At 39.9% G+C, this 20,422-nt stretch overlaps 1 protein-coding gene across 2 annotated transcripts in view; it reads left to right on the forward strand.

Annotated features, from left to right (window-relative positions):
• LOC135501810 (leucine-rich repeat and immunoglobulin-like domain-containing nogo receptor-interacting protein 1-B) overlaps nucleotides 1–19,999 on the forward strand; it is a 130,438-nt gene extending 110,439 nt beyond the window's left edge. For both annotated transcript variants that reach the window (XM_064794135.1, XM_064794136.1), the window contains one exon: nucleotides 14,893–19,999. In XM_064794135.1, coding sequence (XP_064650205.1) covers nucleotides 15,255–16,490 — 1,236 coding nt within the window. In that variant the 5' untranslated portion in view covers nucleotides 14,893–15,254 and the 3' untranslated portion in view covers nucleotides 16,491–19,999. The remainder of the gene's footprint in view (nucleotides 1–14,892) is intronic.
• Nucleotides 20,000–20,422: the final 423 nt, after the last annotated feature.

Consider the following 20,422-nt stretch of genomic DNA (forward strand, 5'->3'; position numbering starts at 1 on the left):
CTTTCTGACAGTCTCTAGTCTCTTCAAGCCGAGATTTAGTCACTAAGCAGTAATCTCTCTCCTCACACCACTAGTGATCATCGCTACTGGTAAAGGTCATCCTGAACAAATACCTCGATGCATATCCCTCCCTCATTATCCAACCTCATTTCCTTACCCAGACACACAGTGCATTCTTCATTATTAGTGTCCCAGCGTCGCTGAATGCACAGCCTAATCTCTTCCGACATTCACATCCTGACCGCGCATTCTTTATTACTCTGACTGAGAGCAAGGGTGACGTGTGTCCAAGCTGGTGTCAAATACATTATTAGAAAAGTCATGCAGACGCATGTGCATGTAGTTCAACACGACGTTAGATCTCAGGCAGATTTCGGGCGTGATCAGGAGTTTGACCGGTGTGGGTCGATACGGACGCCCAAAAAGACAATAGAGAGTTTGAGATCCGCAACCAATAGCAAAACTCAAACGTATACTTATAAACAGCTCAAACACATATGTTAATAAGTTTATATCGATGAAGCTGTCCTAAATAAGAGGTGAAATCAATGTATTTGTAGGCCTACGCCAAATTACGGGTACAAATTGCGCTTATATCTACCATATCTGCCTAAGTTGTGATTATCATCGCACGTGCTGTGTGGTGCAGCATGTACACCAGAATGGGAAGATGTAATAACATGCACTTGTATGGGCGGTTATTTCCGCATAAATAGAGGTTGTCTCAAATAGACATTTTATGTCGTGTTATGACTCGAATAGACGTTTGGTGGCGCTCGTTTTAACGGAGACGTACCTGAAATAAACATATTGTGTCGTATCTCAAATAGACATACACTCAAATAGACGTTTGGTGGCGCTCGTATCTCAAATAAACATATATTGTCGTGTTTTCAGCTTTTTGTTAATAACTCAAATAGACGTTTGGTGTCGCTTTTCCGCAAAAATGGAAGTTCCCCAAATAACCGTTGTGTTGCGCTGGCGTGCGGCAATTCTGGAGCAAGTTTGGAATTGGTTTATCTGCCACGACGATATTATTGTTATTGCTCTAAGCAGTGCACATGGCTATTTGCGCGCGTATCTAAGGAAAATCGAGACTTAATACCATTTCATTTTAATTGTAATTGGATTGTCAGTGTATTTAGCTATGGCAAAAGAAGAGAGAAACAAGTACATCAAATGTACATGCAATACATGCAATAGCGCCACCGCTTACCGCAATGATAAAGTCAATATCGCTGTTGCCGTCGTTAAAATTGATTCCAGCGCCACACAACGTCCATTTGGGGAACTTCCATTTTTGCGGAAAAGCGACACCAAACGTCTATTTCAGTTATTAACAAAAAGCTGAAACACGACAATATATGTTAATTTGAGATACGAGCGCCACCAAACGTCTATTTGAGTGTATGTCTATATGAAAAGCGACACCAAACGTCTATTTGAGTTATTAACAAAAAGCTGAAAACACGACAATATATGTTTATTTGAGATACGAGCGCCACTAAACGTCTATTTGAGTGTATGTCTATTTGAAAAGCGACACCAAACGTCTATTTGAGTTATTAACAAAAAGCTGAAAACACGACAATATATGTTTATTTGAGATACGAGCACCACCAAACGTCTATTTGAGTGTATGTCTATTTGAGATACGACACAATGGCCCAAATTCATAAAGGGCGTTTAAGGGTTAGACGTGGGTAACTTCTCTCTAATCAGTTTCAGGGCCTATTGATATTCTGTGAAGGTTTACATGACGGACCTGAACTTGTCTATTCAGTAGTTAAACGCTGTTTTGAGCTAAACGCCTTCTATGAATTTGGCCCAATATGTTTATTTCAGGTACGTCTCCGTTAAAACGAGCGCCACAAATCGTCTATTCGAGTCATAACACGACATGAAATGTCTATTTGAGACAACCTCTGTTTATGCGGAAATAACCGCCCATACACTTGACTCCAAGCGTTTCATAAGGTGACTTAAAATGCAGTTATAGCTGCCATACAGTCCGCTACGGCTCATGTGGGCAATGCCATCACTCTCCGCTATGTTTATGGTGTAACTCTTGTAGAGCCCAGCTCTGATAAGAAGTGATCATAGGCCTTAATAATTATATCACCGAGACCTGCATTTTGACTTGTGTAAGGTTTGATAATGTAGACTTTGAATATCGAACGATATTGTTTATCAGGTTGGCCTGGGCGATTTGCAATATTGCCATGTAAGTTAAAAGGCAGTATGGTGAGCGATAGCTAGGCAAACGGATCGGAATCCCGTCTTTGAGGCCTAGTATACCGACTCAATTCCCGATTCGTCTATTAAAGTGACCTTAATATCGGAAGATTGACCTCAAGAGTATATATTACTACTGATTTTCACCTCGGATCGTCTATCGTTCCGAGGGAGAACAACGACCCGTTAGCGAACTACGACATAACCATAGCGGAAAATCACACAGGTGCACAGAGGTAACCATAGCGGGCAGTCTGCTGTATATTTTTGCATTTTAAGTCACTTTATAGGACACTCTGAGCCAAGCGCCTGTAATCTCATAATCCTATTCTGGTGTACCTGCTACACAACACAGCCCGTGCAATAATCTCCACAACCTCGGCAATTATGGTAGAAATAAGCGCAAATAGTGCTTATTTCAAACATTAATTTTGCAAAGAGCTATAAAAACACTGATTTATATGCTTATACAGGACAGCTTCACCAATATGATCCTAGAGCATTCCGCGAAGATGAGGTCACTGCAGCTGCTGCCCTGTATTTCCCCATCGCTGAATTACAGGCAATGTCGGACAAACATGCGGTTTCGTAATGGATTCAGGCTTTCTAACTAGGGCAGTTAGTATCAATCTGGCACATATCCGAGTGTTTGAAATACTACATAATTGTTCTGAATATTTCTCTCTCTGACTTTAAGGTATCATTCATGCTAAAAACAATGCAGGGTCAAAGATAATTGACTTTGAAATAAGCTCAAATGCGTAGAAATAAGTGTCGATGTCCGACTGTCACGTGACTAAAACGTCATCAATATCTTATTCAAATGACCTTGTGAGCTATAAATAGTAACTTCGCGGAATGCTATTAACAGGTGTGTTTAAGCTATCATCGAGAAGCACAACCACATTTTCCCCCTCAACTGTTGAGTTAATACACAGTCATGACAGTGACAGTGCACGCGTCTTTAGCTTTTTTTTAACACACTGGGCGAATTTTAAAATACTTTTAAAGAATATTTCAAGTGAAGAAACATCAAGCGTAAGATCCAAACCTAAGATCGCGTTTAGGCCTATGTCCGTCAGAAAGAGAACGTGCCCTAGGGGAAACGGCACTTTTCCCAGACCCCTGCGCCACCGGTTCGAATCCCACAATGGCCATTTTCAAATTTTCTGCAGTGATTTTTCTTCTAATTTGCGATAATATTTCTTTCGTTATTAAAACTAGAGGCCTGTCGGTCTTAATAGTTACGCTGGCGCAATTGAATAGCCGATGCTAACGTGATTAGATGATGGAGAATATGTAAAAGCCATTAAAGGTTTAAACCGCAATCATGGAATCATTGAAAAACTCAAAGAGTTTGAGAAGCAAGGAATGACCTGTTTGAAGTTATATGCTCGTGGATGCGGCAATTTGCTGCCACCTGTCAATTGACAGGTAACAGCAATTTATTATGAGAGATGACAGTCAGTATGAGTAAGCCACCGAAATTTCTACAAGAAATGGAAGATATTATCATAGAAGCAATAACCATCACATGAATTCAACTCTTCATGTGCAAGTAGGGTGTAGCAAGAAATGGGGATTCCCCAAACATCTCAAATGGGGAAAGTCCCACAGATTCTGCAGCTGGCTGTGCCAGTTGCATTTATAACATAAATTATGCAAAAGATTTCACCTCGACCTACTTTCGTTCTATTGGCTGAAATTACCACACCTCCATAAAGATATTGATTTTCCAATTGGATAGGAAAAGGCCCGACTTCTCCGTTTGAGACTTGAGGATTTCACTGCGGTTTTATTTGATTTTAAAGGGTTATGTACTCTTATTTCTACAGAAATGTTTGATAGCTCAAAATAAATGTATCTTGAAATGAAAGGAGCATTTTCTAACCGTTTTCTAAAACTTTTTGGGACTCCAAAAAAGTATGGGTCGGGCCCTTTTCTGGGGTCGGGCGGGGACGATCACTAGACATTTTTTTAGGTGGCCTAATGCATCAACACTACCGGATCTATGCGACCGTTTGACAGTGGAAAAAGTGGTTCCCGTAGCAGACGATCGAATGGAGAAATATTATGTCGACATATTCATGTGTTCTACGTCTTAACTAGAGTGGATTACCTTAAATGAATTTTCGGCTTTTTATTGCAGTATGTTTGTTCTTCTTTCTTTTCAACAGGAATAAAAAAGGACCAAGGATAGATCCTTGGGATACTCCAGCATTAACAGATAACAATTGCGATTTGACGCCATTTAAAGCCACACGTTGGACACGACCAGATAGTGTTGTAACCATTTGAGAAGACTACTTTAATAGCGTTGTTTTCTAACTTTACTAGTGAACCTTTATGCCAAACCTTATCAAACGCTTTACTTAAATCCATGAATAAAATGATTGACTCCTGGCCATGTTCAAAATATTCTAAAATATCATCACTCAGCTGAATTAATTGATTTGTGGTAGAATCATTCGCATAAAGCCGGATTGTCTCGGAGATACAAGTTTGTTTTCTATATCATAGTGCATTAGTCTGTTTACCACTAGGCGTTCAAAAACTTAGGAAAGAAATGACAAAAGTGATATGGGCCTATAATTACTAATAAGTGATTTGTCTCCTTTTTTGAAAATGGAGGTAACATTCGATGTCTTCCATTGCACAGGGAATACTCCTTGGTGGATACAATAATTGAAAAAAAGTAGCAAACTCATTTGATAAAGGTAGAAATACTCGTTTGATGAGGCATTACTTATTCCGTCCGGCCCAGAAGCCTTGAGGCAATTAAGACCTTTGATACCTCATCAGCAGTAACAGTAATAGATTCAAATTTCATGATTGTAGCTGGCAGCGTTCATAAGAGTGCCAACTATATACTGTATAGTATGCGTTAATCGGTCGGTCCACGAAACTTGTTCGCATGGAAAGACGTTAAATATCCATGCTCAGGTAACTATTGATCAACCCGTCATCCGCGAGAATAGTGGTCTGGTCAATTTCATTTGTGCTTAAACCTACTCCTCTGCATTCATTGCTTGTGTGGATGACCATCGTGCTGAACTGCATTAACCCTTGGCATTCCAGTAGTGGGATAGAAGAAAAACTGATGACACCTGTTTTCATGAATTCTATTTTGTTCAGTAGATTTGGAACTTTGACCATTCGTCACAGGATTTATACACAGGAGAAGAATTGTTAACAGGTTATAGTAGATTTACGCAAAGTCATAGTCTAAATCTTCATCAAGATTTATGAATTCAAGAACATCGTCTTCGGCATTTTCAAAAAAAAACGTTATCGAAATCAACAATGTCTTCGTCAACGTGCTCTTGAACGGGTGGTTCATCTGGTTGCAGCAGCCTACATGCACGCAAGGACGTTCGGACTGCCTCTTCATTTATGGAGTCACTTATGATTTGCAAAACTGTCTGTCCGTTTAGGTTCGCAACGACCATTTTCATCATTGTTGCCGATTTTCCAGGCTTTCCACCGTCTTCGCATGTTACTTTTAAAAGATCGGATAATTGTTTGATCAAGGGGTTGAACCAGCAAGGTACATCTCCCTGGGACCATCCCTACAAAAACCGGCGCATCCTCAATGTGACGCTGCACCTGTGCATTTCGATGTGCCGGAAACTCCTCCCCCTACAAAGGGAATAAGACAATCGCTCACCCATGAAAGATGGGTCTGCCAGTTGGCCCAACCCGTTTCGCACGCCGATACACGGACGTTGGGAGCATTTTCCCTCAAACCCTCAATTTCGGCGCCGTCTGCCCTTAGGCCTTTGAAGATGACACTTGCAGGCATTTTCCTGCCATTTACTGTTATACCCAATGTGACAGTGCACCCTAATTTTGAGTTACCACGAGAAGTACGCACATCAATTTGTTTCGCTTCCTTAGCGTTGTATGTGTACTGTGGTGCCATGTCATAAAGTGCAAAAGTTTCATTCATATTAATAACAAGGTCTATCCCATTTTCGTCAACAGTCTGGGCAACTTGCTGCCGAAAATTTGCAACACGTTCATCCGCGTTTTCTGGGATAGCTGAGGAGAAAACCGGTCAGCCAACCTTTGGACGCCCTGAATTCAGCTTGTTGAGGCCGATGCTCACGGTATTCCAGTTGTTGCTGTTGGGGAAGCTCATCCCACCACGCCAGGAATGAACATTGGGCTTGAATCATCAGGTCTGCGGGGGATGAATGGGTTAAAGTAGCACTCACCGATGCCTCTTTGTCTCTGCCGATGCCTCTGCGACTGCCTACTGGTGACTTGATGATGACTCTCACGGAGTTCATCCTATTCCGGCAGCCATCAATGCAGAGTAGTCGGGGGGGGGAATGATATGGTCCCTTGCAAACTGTCGAGCCGAATACATTCCACGAGGGTGCCTTATGTTTTCATTGTTGAAGTCATCCAATAGACAGATTTTTTTCTTCTAGAGAGTATGATCGGTAACGGTGAGGAGGTCGGATATCAACATCATCATCTACTCCATTATCCATTGGCAATACGAAACTGTCCAGAATGATGAGGAGAGTGAGAAATTTCACGCCGGACATCATCTTGGTTTCGTATTCAAACGATGAATGTAATGCAAACATGAGCCCACAGAGGCCTTGCTCATCCGACCTCTTCTTCATATTGTCACATTTCTACAAGGCCTACTCGCTACACGAAAGGCTATGGTACACCAGCAGAATTGACATGGTGTTGTATAAAGAGATCCGTAAGCAAATTAACTATACCTATCACCTGGATATTCAACGACTTTCCATTCGAACAAGTTTCGCGGGCCGACCGATTAACGCATACTATACAGTATATGGCAGACAAGCAGTCAAATTGCGCTAATTTTCATTTTGAAGAAAGGTATTGCCGACGACGTCGGACGACGGACGCCATAGTAGTGTTTAAGCTCCCTGAACGGTTAGCTAAAAAGGAATTAAAAGTCCGGTAGTTACTTGGATGAGCGATTTCTGCACATTCCGCTTCAATGACGGCCAATTCAAGCAGTCAGAGTAGGACCGCTTCACCACACTAGTATCACTGCGCCGGAGCATGACACTGGTATTGCGCCAGCAGTTGCGCTCATATAAGAACGTAGCGACAGCTTATTTTTGGACAGTGGCGCCTACGTATAACCACCTGAACTGGAGCAATGGGTGTAACCTGCCTGGTAACTACCAGTAGTTGTTTTTACCTGTATTTCTTTTCATTCTCTAATTTAGTCGAACATACTCAATTACATTACGTCGAACATACTCAATAACATTTCTTTTCTTAACATTTGTAAAAATTTGGAGAAAAAAAGTGACTTTATTTCAATAGCTCACTACTGGCTGCGCCAACAAGGGCTACTGGCCACCAAAGAAATTGGCCGCCACCTAACCATCTGCCCTGAAAGTATAATTTTCTTATTCGTTGGGGCCCGTTTCAAGTTTGACAAGCAATAGCATTCTCAACCTCCTGTTTCTGAGGATATAACTCCCCATCTCGTTTCTAATAGTGATATCCACAGGACAGGTTGCATGCTGTCAAATATACCGGCGTGTTAACCATTTCTCAAACGCCTTCCTAAACCCACGTCCTTACTGCAATGATATTGTGCTGCAGAGGACCAATTCAGAGGCTGATAGCATTCCACTTGACCAGTGTGGCAAGGATAAGGGACGATGACCGGGAAAACCATCAATCATGTAATGACAGAAAGTAATGACAGCATTGATTGAAACCCGCACAAACAAGACTGGCAATATGAAATTATCCCTGCATCTGATTGCTGCGTTGCTTCTGTTGGACCTCGGTTGATAAGTCGTAGTGCGACAGAGGTTCGGCAAGTTTACTGAACACAGGTCGCGGACAGGCTCTATATTTAGAGACGGTCGTGTTTTGAAGACGGTCTTTGAAATAAGAGACGAAATAAAACCATCTCTCGGGAATCGCCATAAGACAATAAATTAGCCCTTTAAGGTTGGGGTTCTCATCCAGCCAGCACTTTTGGCAAGCGGCGATCCTTTAAACTAATGCTTACTTTACACCACTTAAATGCAAATTAATTCCCTTCGCCGCGCAGATATAAGGTAAAATGGTGTATTTGTAGCCCCTGGCAATGTTTTTGATTCATATTCCGGTAACCATGGAATTATTCAGCCAACCCAAGCATGGATATGAAAGAGGTGACTCTTGAGTATCACACCATAAACAGTTTTGGATTATGCAGAATGTTATGTACTAAGAGCTTAGGCTAAAAGAAGTAAACAAATCAGACGGATGCACAAAAAAAAGTCGGGATTGAACTTTTTGCAAGTATGAATTTTCCACCCTTATAGCGCATTGATATACTTGAAACTTGTACCTGAAATATATCATTTGATCATAAATCTATCTGATTTAGATACAATGTTAATCCTTATGTACCAACAATGATACATTTGAGGTTTTATACTAGTTTATCTAACATTATTTCAAAATAAAACATTTTCAAAGTTACTGGTGTCTCTAGTTAAAGCCACACCATTGACTAGATAGCAGCATTTTTCATGGTACATTGCATTTCCATTTATTTTTTCGAACTTTCCTATGCTCTACAGGTAATTAACAATTCAAAAATTCAAAAGGCAATGAAATAACAGCAGAGCATAGAAGGGAAACCCACAAGGGATGTTGTAAAGGGCGAGAGGGACAGATGCGACAATGAAGAACAGAAAAGGGTTGCGGGTCAAATTAGGGAATTGATGAGTGGGAGGGCTACAGGCCTTGATATTTTAATGAGGGAGGAGATTGATGGGGTACTGTTTGAACTATGTGTTAATTGACTTTCCTACATAGGTAGGCAAATTGCATATTCAAAATTGTAATGCACCCTTCTTTGTAACGCAACCTTGCACTTCTATTGTACCTTATGAGTACAAAATAAACGTATATATATATTAGGCAAAAATTTGCCTCTTTGATGGGTTTCCCCTATTACAATGTACAACAATACAAATAATGTGCGTCTCAGGTAGGCCTGGCGCTTGCACATCTGCAAAAGCCTCAAAGACATCGAACAAAAAAACCTTTTCAACATTTACTTAAAAGTCGTTTAAAACGATTGTGGCCGTGCGTGACGCGCAAGCCACGTGGCAAGTCGTTCCAAAGTTTCACAATTCTATCAAAAAAAGACGCTAAAATATTTCCGTTCTACATAAACGAAGACGTAAAAGACAGTCATCTCCTCTTCTAGAATAAAATTCTTACATTAAAGGCCATATATCAAGGTTTGAAAACATGCTTGATACTCATGAAATATGTTGAGGGTTAAAAAAACAAGATCCCAGACATTAAAAAAATTCTAATAATAAAGTCATTATTTAGTTATTTCAATTTTCAATTTTAAACTATTTGAATTTCCCACCACACACAACTTTAGATTAGTTCCACATGTGGCCGCTAGGGATTTTTTGATGACGTAGATCAGGCCAGTCAGAACAAAGCAAGATGGCTTCCGCATACAGTTCAGAGAGTGAGAGCAGTGAATTTGAGGATGTTTTGGTCGATACAGAAGGATATTTAAACGTTGAGCCGATGCATAATATGTATGATTTTTGAACAGACTAATGTTGCGCAATATTGTTTCGCCTCGTCTGTGTTGTATCGCCAGTTATGTCATGACGCTGAACTACTATTGAAAAGTGACGGTATTATGCACAATCATCTTGACGTGACGATATAATGCCGTGCAACGTTAGATAGGCCTAGATGTCAGATGACAATAATCTGTCATTGACAGTGGCTGTCACTGACACTGACCTGTGTCGCTGTCACCTTGCTATGGCTGGAACACAAGAAGACACTATGCGGTATCACAGGCCCCAATAGGGCCTACACATTATGTATAACAACCGACCTCAGCAGCCTCGGGCATTAAATGCAAGTGACATGGTTGTGTAGCCACTGTACAGTGGATGACATGTGCCATTTGGGTAGTATGAGTGTTGTGTGCATCAGCAGTGTATAAATCATGAAATAGTGTTCAACTCACTTCTTGATGTTTACGTTTTTTGGCTAACGAACGTTCCTTTGGAGGCTGTCGCATGTAAGTGGGGTTGGTCAAATCGAATACAGATGGAACAGCTGTTTTTAACAAGTGGCATTTAATATTCAGTTGGATGCAGATATCCGGCTTCATGTGATAATCCGTATCGATAAAGTGATCACTGCAAAGTTTGGCCGAAGGCCCAGGCTTCCAACACTCCAAACGTTTGCACTTCCGAATCCACAGCTTCCTCCTCTCTCGTCCAACTGGATTTGGAAATTCATGAAAATGGGTCCCATCCGTCATTGATTGTTCTTTGTGCTATCCTTGACACAATTCGGAGCCACACAATACACCATAGTGAATGAAACACATTACTTCCAGGTGTGCATAATTAATTAAGGCCCTCCTGCTTTTATAATTGCATCCTGATCTACATCACAACTTTTGCTGAACCCGCCGCCTGGCTCTAACAAGCCAGTTGCTAGCCTGATTAGGTAATCAAGTTGTCAAACACATAATTGGCTATATCTTCAAAATGGATGGAGCTAATTGCATTTGGTTTTCTGTATTGTATAAAGTGTTAGATACACTTTTGAAATCGTCTTACAGCAGAAAATGGCAAAAAACCTTGAGTTATGGCCTTTAAGCAAAGTAAAATTTCCAGTTAAGCAACTGTGAAAAAAGTTGAGGTCCAACATTTCCCTGCAAAAGGACAACGGTATAAGGTCCAAGGGCGACAGTCTGTCTGTGTAATCGGTATCATTACCCAAAATATGCCTCGTTACACGACGTTGAACACAGTTTAAGCATGATAAATTACGTTTGGACGAAGAATCCCATGTAACGCTGCAGTATTCCAGTCTACTGCGAATAACACTACAGACATACATTTCGGTTTCACTAACTTATTGTTTTTACAATATCCGGTCACCCTTCTCACCGCATACCAGGCTGCTTAGAGACAATTTGATCAACATGTTTATTCCAAGTTTGATTGCTTTTAACAATAACACCGAGATCCTTTACATCTCGTACCCTCGTACCCGAGTTCCGCCCATGTTATAATAATAATGTGACGCATTTATAGCGCTCCTCAGTAACGTAACTGTTAAAGCGCTGTGGGATATCAAAGTATTACCCCGGTCTCCACAGAAATCAATCAGGGGTTTCAAGGAGCAACCAGAAGGCGCTCACTTGAACTTGACCAGTCGGGGAACCAAGGAGTGACTCGGCCGGGAGTCCGAACCCACGACCTCCTGATCATGAGGCCGACTCTCTTCCACTGCGCTACCGCTACCGTTGTAATGGAAAAGGATCCGGTTGGCCTTTCTAGTAACAGAGATCATCACACATTTTTGTATGCTAAAACTCAGTCCCCATTTTCTTACACCAAACAGCGAGCTGGTCTTAGTCGCCTTGCACTACGATACAGTCAAATACATATCACGTATAATTCGAAAGCATTTAGCATCGTCTGCATAAAGACCAGAAAGAGTTTTTTCCGTAAGAACATCCGGTAAATCATTTCTATAGCAGGAGAAAAGAAGAGGGCCCAAAATAGAGCCATGAGGGATTCCCGAAAGAACAGGTGCGAGCGCCAACTCTCCTCCTATCTTGTCAAATATTTCCACCAGCTGGGTCCCAGTAGACCGGTGTAGAAGTTTAAAATGTCCTAGGATAGAATGCCCGGGAAACAAAGGATTCTATTATTGACGGTGAGGGTCTCTATAGAACCATATTGCAGAGTACAATAGGGCCGGACACTTTTTCCAGGGGCATTTGTTACTGTTACACCGGCCTTTACGAAAACCGTGCTGACCCGGGTTGAATAAAGGTTCTACGTGCGGATAAACGTGGTCAAATAAGAATTTTTCCATCACCTTAGTATGGCAAGCCAAAGCGGAATTAATTCAACATGCAAAAATATCTTGCAACTCTGTCAAATTTATCTCAACATTGAAAAATATACTTCAACAATTTATAAATCAAGTCATCATTTTCAAAATACGTGGCAACAATTTCAAAACTATTGTTCAACAATTTTAAAAAATTCATGCATTATTTTTAAAAATTACATCTCAACAATTTCAAAATTATAGTTCAACAATTTCAAAAATACATCTCAACAATTTCAAATTATGATCCAAAATTTCAAAAATTCATGCAACATTTTTAGAAAATACATATCAACAATTTCAAAATTATGGTTCAACAATTTCAAAAAAATCATCCAACATCTTTCAAAAATATCTCGCAACATTTTTTTTTCTTCAACACTGAAAAAATCTAGCAACATTCACGTGACCAAACAAAGTCACGTGACCTACCGCATGGCATGATCCAACAGCTAGATTATGTAATTTTTAAAAATGTTGCACGAATTTTTTTAAATCGTTGAACAATACTTTTGAAATTGTTGCCACGTATTTTGAAAATGATGACTTGACATATAAATTGTTGAAGTATATTTTTCAATGTTGAGATAAGTTTGACAGAGTTGCAAGATATGTATGCGTGTTGAATTAATTCCGCTTTGGCTTGCCATACCTTAGATACGACGGAAAGAAGCGACACACCGCGATAATTCTCAATGTTTCCCCTATCCTTCTTCTTGAAGATATGTATCACATTAGCACATTTCCATGCTAATGGTTCAAAATCCAGCTCCAGTGACCTAGTAATTACAAATTACAGAGCTTTCAGTGCAAGGTGGGTTCAAAACTGGTTCCTTTCAAAACCTCATGATTAGGCTCATTGGAAAAGTTTGAAAAAGCTGCAAATAAATCACCATTTACTCATAAACTACAGGTGATTCTTTCTTTAAAATGCTAGCTTGCCCCCCGAGCATGCATGACCCTTATTCACACATTGATAAGGTTTTTAGCAGAGAAAAATCAGCAGGTTTGATTATTCCTTGCACCAAAAAATTCCTTTGTTTCTGATAATAAGGAAGATTTGTGAACCTGAAAGACTGTTTCATTCATTCAATATTGGTTCCTGACCCCAAATATATCTTTGATATAAGTAAGCAAGCAACATTCTTTATTTCATCTCATGTTTTTGGTTTTCGAACTTGTAAAAATTTCAGAAAAAATTCACCCAGTATCTCTGGCCCTTAAGGGTTGACCATAAGTACCGCCATTTTGGCTTGAACTTGAAATAATAAAGTAATTATAACTCCTTCAGAGCGTAGTGAATGCTCATTTAAAACCATGCAGGCTGTCCTCTGGAAAATAAAGAACAGACTCCAGCCCTTGAAATGCGCATTCACTACGTTTTGAAAGAGTTATAATTGCTTTAGGAATTGGAGGTTTGGCAAAAGTTGCGGTACCTTATGGTCAACCCTTTTAAAGTGATGCTAGCTATAGGTTGGGTTGATACACCAAGCAACGATATATCACATGTCATACTGACTTTGGTTTGACCTATATTCGAGACATGTAAACTAAACATGAGCATGTTTGTTAACCGGGATGAATTCCTAACCGCCAAATACCTATACGGTGAGCACAATGGACATTGGCCGTTTCATTTAGACAAAAGTGTTAGTACTAATGGAAGTCAAGACGTGACGTTTTGACGGCCACCTGCCAATGCATTTTCTTTACGTCGTGACAACATGTGACGGCCAATATGACGGGTCGGTTCAAAACCTGGCACTGGTACTCTGGCACTGGCACTGGCAGCGTTTTTGCAAGAAAATACAACAAAATATCGATTTTACGTCCCATAAAATGCAATTGGTGAAAAGAGCTTGAGCCCTATGACCATGAAGAGTAGGTCAAATCGAAAACCTGGGTGATATACAGTATAAGGGAGACTTATTAGATACACCAACCACATAGTCATTCTAGCTACAGCCTTTAAAATGGCAAAATATGATTTCCAAGCTGGCCACCAGCAAAAGAAAAATGGAAAAAAGAAAACGTAATATACAGGTAAAAAAGGAAAAATATTTTTTTAAAATTGCCTTGAGGTGGGATCGAACCCACAACCTTCGGAGTTAAAAAAGAGCGGTAAATTCAAGTCAAATCAAAACTAGGTCAACGCAGATTTTTCCTAAGTAACACCAAATGGTAGTATCAATCAAAACTACTCCAATTTTATATCAAAACCTGCTTGCATAAATACTTCTTTAACTTTATTTCAAGCCTCTATCTATACCATACTTAATACTTGCATACTTGATACTACATACGTACTTATCTTCACCATAATTAATGACTTTGGCCATGGTGCCATCCATGCAACTTTCAAGAAATTTGCCCAGTAGTTTTTTATACAATCACAATCCAAAGCATGGTTCCTTTAGCACCGAGCCCCTTTACATGGTTTGCAAATGCCGTAGTTTCCCTTTATTGTAAATGTAGCTGGTATTTTTCCTTTGCTTAGGTTACTGTAAATAGATTAAAAAACTGCCATGCTCAAGTATGCAAAGATGAAATAGTGATGGTCCATCTGAGAGTCGAACCGACGCCTGACACTCCAACCACGATGCGACTGAGAGAAACAACACCAAAAAGATCACGACCGGCTCTTACTGGAACCGGCAAACAAAGATGGTTTTCGAAGCTTTGGCTGTGCCTGTCTTCATCTTCACTTGACAATCCCATTGAACTATTTTCTATTTCTATTTTCAGTGAAATAGTTATACGTCTTCACCATGCCACGAAAGCGATAAATGAGAAGGAACTGTCTTGCCCCAAATCTAAGACGTTCTGGAGTATTGAGTGATGGATGAATTGGATACGAACATGATTCAGCGGAGTACGGATTCGGAAATATAAACAGTTGTGGCGTGTTGTTTGCAAATACATTTGGTGGCGCGTTCAGATTGTGTTATCTGAATAAACACTTAGTCCCGTACGCCAATGCATATAGAAAACTTTATCAAATATTTGCTATTATACAACCAGCTTTTTACTGTCGTTCTGCACTACGTGAATGCACAAAGCTATTGTGTGCTTCTCTTCAGACGTATGCTCTACCAAACACAGAACAAATGCATGTCCAGTTCGGCTACGTTCAAGCTGTGTTTCTACTGATTCTAATGGCACCAGTAGGGACGGACAGAGGCCCAAAGTGCCCTATAGAATTCGCATGTAACTGTAGAGAAATTCTCAATCTCGATAACGATACGGAGCTGTCAATAGATTGCAATGATCAGATGTTCCGAGGTATTCCGGAGTTTCCACGGAGCCTGCGTGGAGCAGTTATCAGGGAACTTTCAATCCGTAGAAACTTCCTTGACAACCTACCTGACAAATTATTCAAAGGGCTAGACCTTCAAATAGAAGAAATAATCTTTGACAACAACCCTATCCGCTCCGTGGACAGCCTAGCATTCGCCGCGCTAAAATCAGTGAAGACAATATCGTTCCGTAACTGTCTGTTAAAAGACATTCCACTGATATTTAACAATGTGGCAGGTCTAAAAACCATTTACTTATCCTCTAACTTGATCACCCACATCAGAAGAGATACATTTTCAGGGTCGCAACTCAAAACTTTGGATCTGAGTAAAAACCCGCTACAATTCACCCATGACATGTTCGACTCAATTCGGCACTCTTTAGAGAAGCTCCTTCTGGATCACCTCAATCTGTTAGCCATTCCGAACTCATCCTTAGAAAATTTCAAACATCTCCGAAGTCTGTCATTAATGTTCAATAAAATTCACATTTTAAAAAAGGTGAACGTGAGACGTCTGCCAAAAACTCTCCGCTTCCTCAGCTTCATGGGTAATAACATCAGCCATATTGAATCTGGCGCTTTTGATGACGTCATAGCGCATCGCGAGGTCGCCTATCTTGGTCTAGGATACAACAATTTGCAAACATTAGACTTTATAAACGAGCCCTGTCTTTACAGACAAGTTGACGTCAGTGTGTATGATAATCCAATAAACTGTGATTGTGGCCTGTTCAATTTGACACGACACAAGCTGTTCAGAATTCTCGGTGATTGTACAGCCCCGGCCAAATTTGCTGGATACGACATCATGCATGAGCCGATTTTTCATGGTCGGAGCGCCTTCACACAAGCTGTCATCCCAGACTGCAATGAGACACTCCCAATGGGATACTATGATTGTGACTGTCATTGGGTTAACACTACATCTGATCGGATTGAACCATTGATCTGTGCCAGGGCGAGTCGGGCGAGCAACGCAATTTCAACCCATGCTGATGTTCTTTTTATTTTCGTGCTTGCGATATTGAGCTCAACATTTTTATGATGACATAGGCTACCGCGCGCATTCTATTAACCGTCATATGACTTGGGGATTTCAGCAACGTTGTTATCTTGACAGCTGATAGCATTAATTATTTCCATACACGTAGTCTCATAAAGAGGAGGAACCCTTCAAACCAGAAACCAGAATATATTGGGAGTTGGGAACAATATGATTTGTGTGATAACCAATCAGATAGATAAATCAGTGATCTAGATTCAATTCTGCTAGTGTTTGAACACTTGAGGTGGTGATCCAGAACCAGAGTCGACTTAGTGACAATTTGGTCAAAAGTGAATTAGGTGTATGTGGCAACCTCTGACCTGAATACTGTTTCTGACAGAGGCTCATTGATGTAGCATAATCCATTTTCTCATAGATAGCAGCACTCCACTTTCCTTTTCCTTGAAAAATAAGGGATTCATGACCCAGAACCGACCCATTTTTCTCAAAACATGAATGTCACTCAATAAAGAGAGTCTGGTTATCACCGCCTCACCAGAGTCATTCAATAAAAGATTCTGGAGTTACGACATGTGTTTGTTTTCTCTGCGCGGATAAATGTATATACATGATGTTTTGTATCAGTGTTGCAGTAACAGTAAGTTGAATGACTTTGTTTAAAAATGCTTTGTTTTTTAAAAGGTTTTTGCAATGAAATTAGAGGCGATGATATTTTGTATAGTGATATTCATGTGAAAAATAGTCTTTCATCCACACTGGGCCATTCGAAAGAAATGATATATTTGAAAGAAGCTTGGGCGCCTATAAAATACAACCACGAGCAAGCAGATTATGGACCTGATTCTGATTAAGTGGTGCGCCCGAATCAGCGAATTTACGTTGTGATCACTACATCATACATATATTATGCAGCTAATGGTCCAGGGGATGTTTTTTATGTTGCATATATCATGTTTTATGCTTCGTTTGAGAGGATGCACGCCATTCCTACTTCCGACTACTACAAAAAATTAAATATCTTTGATACTGTCTCGTGGAACTAAACGCAAATAATGATGTTTGTATTCCAGGTCGCAGCCCGGCCACAAAGATACAAAACAATTGGTTTTTACTGTATGGTTCGTATAGCCACATATTGTGTTGTTCAGAAAAGAATGGTCTGTCATTTAAAGTTGTGTATCTGAGAGACGCACAGGAAGTATCTAAAATTGGTGCACATCTAGGATTAAGTACCACTTGTATCTCATGAAAATTTAACCATCAAGGATTAAGTACCACTTGTATCTCATGAAAATTTAACCATCTAGGATTAAGTACCACTTGTATCTCATGAAAATTTAACCATCTAGGATTAAGTACCATTTGTATCTCATGAAAATTTAACCATCTAGGATTAAGTACCACTTGTATCTCATGAAAATTTAACCATCTAGGATTAAGTACCACTTGTATCTCATGAAAATTTAACCATCAAGGATTAAGTACCACTTGTATCTCATGAAAATTTAACCATCTAGGATTAAGTACCATTTGTATCTCATGAAAATTTAACCATCTGGGATTAAGTATCACTTGTATCTCATGAAAATTTAACCATCTAGGATTAAGTACCACTTGTATCTCATGAAAATTTAACCATCTAGGATTAAGTACCACTAGTATCTCATGAAAATTTAACCATGACGGCCGTTGTATCTTTTAAATGGTCATGAATTTTATGACATGCAAAATATGTCCATATCAAAATTTACGTTTTTATCCATAATTTCGTCATCAGCAGGCATGCGATATCAAAAACTTGATCACCACAAAGTGGTTACTTTGATTAAATTTGATGACAGTTAATAAATGAGACGTAAATGGTGACATTCTCGGTTTTGATGACCCAAAAATAGTGCCAATATCTGATTGGTTATCGCTGTAATGACATGATCATTCCAAAATATCGCAAATAATGGATTAAGTCCTCAAACAAGAGCCATCAGGTGATGGCATAGATTCGTGTCCAGGGAACTGACAGATGGGCAATTTTTAGATGTGATTAGCAGCTGTCGATCATCCCACATAATGTTTTCTTCAGTTATTCTATTTGAGTTAAGTATTGCAGTGAAAAAATAAGTGTTAGAAAGTGTTGCTCAGCTCCTCTCACTCTCTCAGTCATCTGTGATGTGGTCACCGAAAACACAGCTGTCTATCATCCTTGTAAAACGCAATGAGAAAACATTTTAAATTTGCTTAGGGAATAATGGACAAGGTTAGGATATTTTGGGATGGTTCCTTGGTCTGTCACAACCCAGTAGATGCATGGTCACAACCCAGCATACAACCAGGAACTGCATGCAGTCTGGACCTTTACATCAAATCCTTTGAAGTGCAGGTTGAGACAAACCAGCCCAGCGGCAGATGCATAGTCACAACCTAAGGACAACCAGTAACAGTCTGGACATTTACATTCCTTTGAGGTGGAGTATGTAGATTTGTTTATCAATAACGTTCGAAGAATGAGGAATAAAATATAATTTTCGTCAAACGAACATAGCAGATGAACGACTTTACTATCGTATTTGAGGTGTAGGTTGTGACAAACTAATCCAGAGAACATGGTCCAGTCTAGGCCAACTAGCAATGGCTTGACCTCACATCAGGAACAACCAACCAGGAAATGCAAGGTCAGTACTCAGACCAAGGGGTATGATTGATAAATAATAAGTAAAAACTGAACTTTTTGTAAACCAACTGCTACATGATGTTTTCTTTATTTAAGCTTTTTGAGTTAAGTATTGCAGTGAAAAAATAAGTGTTGAAAAAGTGTTGCTCAGCTCCTCTCACTCTTTCAGTCATCTGTGATGTGGTCACGTTGAAACGCAGCTGTCGATCATCCCTGTAAAACGTAATGAGAAAACATTTTAATTTTGTTTGCCAAGTTATATATGACCAACAGACACTGATAAGGTGCTAATGATCAAGGAAGTTCATGGATATATTTGAAAATATAGATTCAATACCTCCGGTGATAATGTAGCAGGTTTGTATACATATGTGTGTACATTTACACTTTGCGTATATAAATGTGCAGTCCAGTACAATTCTACAGTGATGATCGAGGGACTTTTAAAATGGTCAATTTCAGCACTCATGACACGTTTACCGAGGTTTCGGCAATTATTTTCAGTGGAGGTATATCTTATGAGTGGAGTCTGGGTGATTTCGAGTCATCGATAAGTGTTTTAAACGCACAAATGTGATGAGTTTCTGGCCTGAATTCACTCTTCTGTTGAATGTCAATCCGCCATTGCCGATTTCTCGGAACCTTTGTATCATTATATGGGATTATTATTGCTAAAAAAGCTTATATCTCTTCCGCTTCTCATTGATAAAGACGAAATTTAAACTTGGCCAAAGCGAAAACACGCATTTCGGCGAAATATATACGATTTTTGCGGAAGGTTTCGTTAGTGATATTACCTAGGTATTCAGCCTCTTCCGATGCTGAGCGCTACGGTGGCCCATAGAGGACATGCGTTTATTTTCAATATATTAGAATATTTTTCTTTTTACAATGCGTTTTTTGTATTCTCTCAAATTACAACCGCCGTCGGATTTATTTCTCACCGCCGAAAAAATAATTTCCACCGCCGGGTAAAAAATAATAATTCCCACCACCGCGGTGGAAATTAATATCGACCGCGGTGGAAATAATATCCACCGCGGTGGGAAATAATATCCACCTGGTGTCAATAACGAATTAGCTCCCGCTCCGATCTTTCTTATGTTGTTACTCTCCTTGACCTGATACTAGTCCAGCCACAATCGTGGTTGTAAACATATTATTTCCACCGCGGTGGATATTAATTTCCACCGCGGTGGTAGGAATTATTATTTTTAACATGGCGGTGGGAATTATTTTTTTGGCGGTGAGAAATAAATCCGACGGCGGTTGTAATTCGAGAGAAAAAAAACGCATTATAAAA

The sequence above is a fragment of the Lineus longissimus genome, chromosome 17 (assembly GCF_910592395.1).
Source record: "Lineus longissimus chromosome 17, tnLinLong1.2, whole genome shotgun sequence".
NCBI classification, from domain to species: Eukaryota; Metazoa; Nemertea; class Pilidiophora; order Heteronemertea; family Lineidae; genus Lineus; species Lineus longissimus.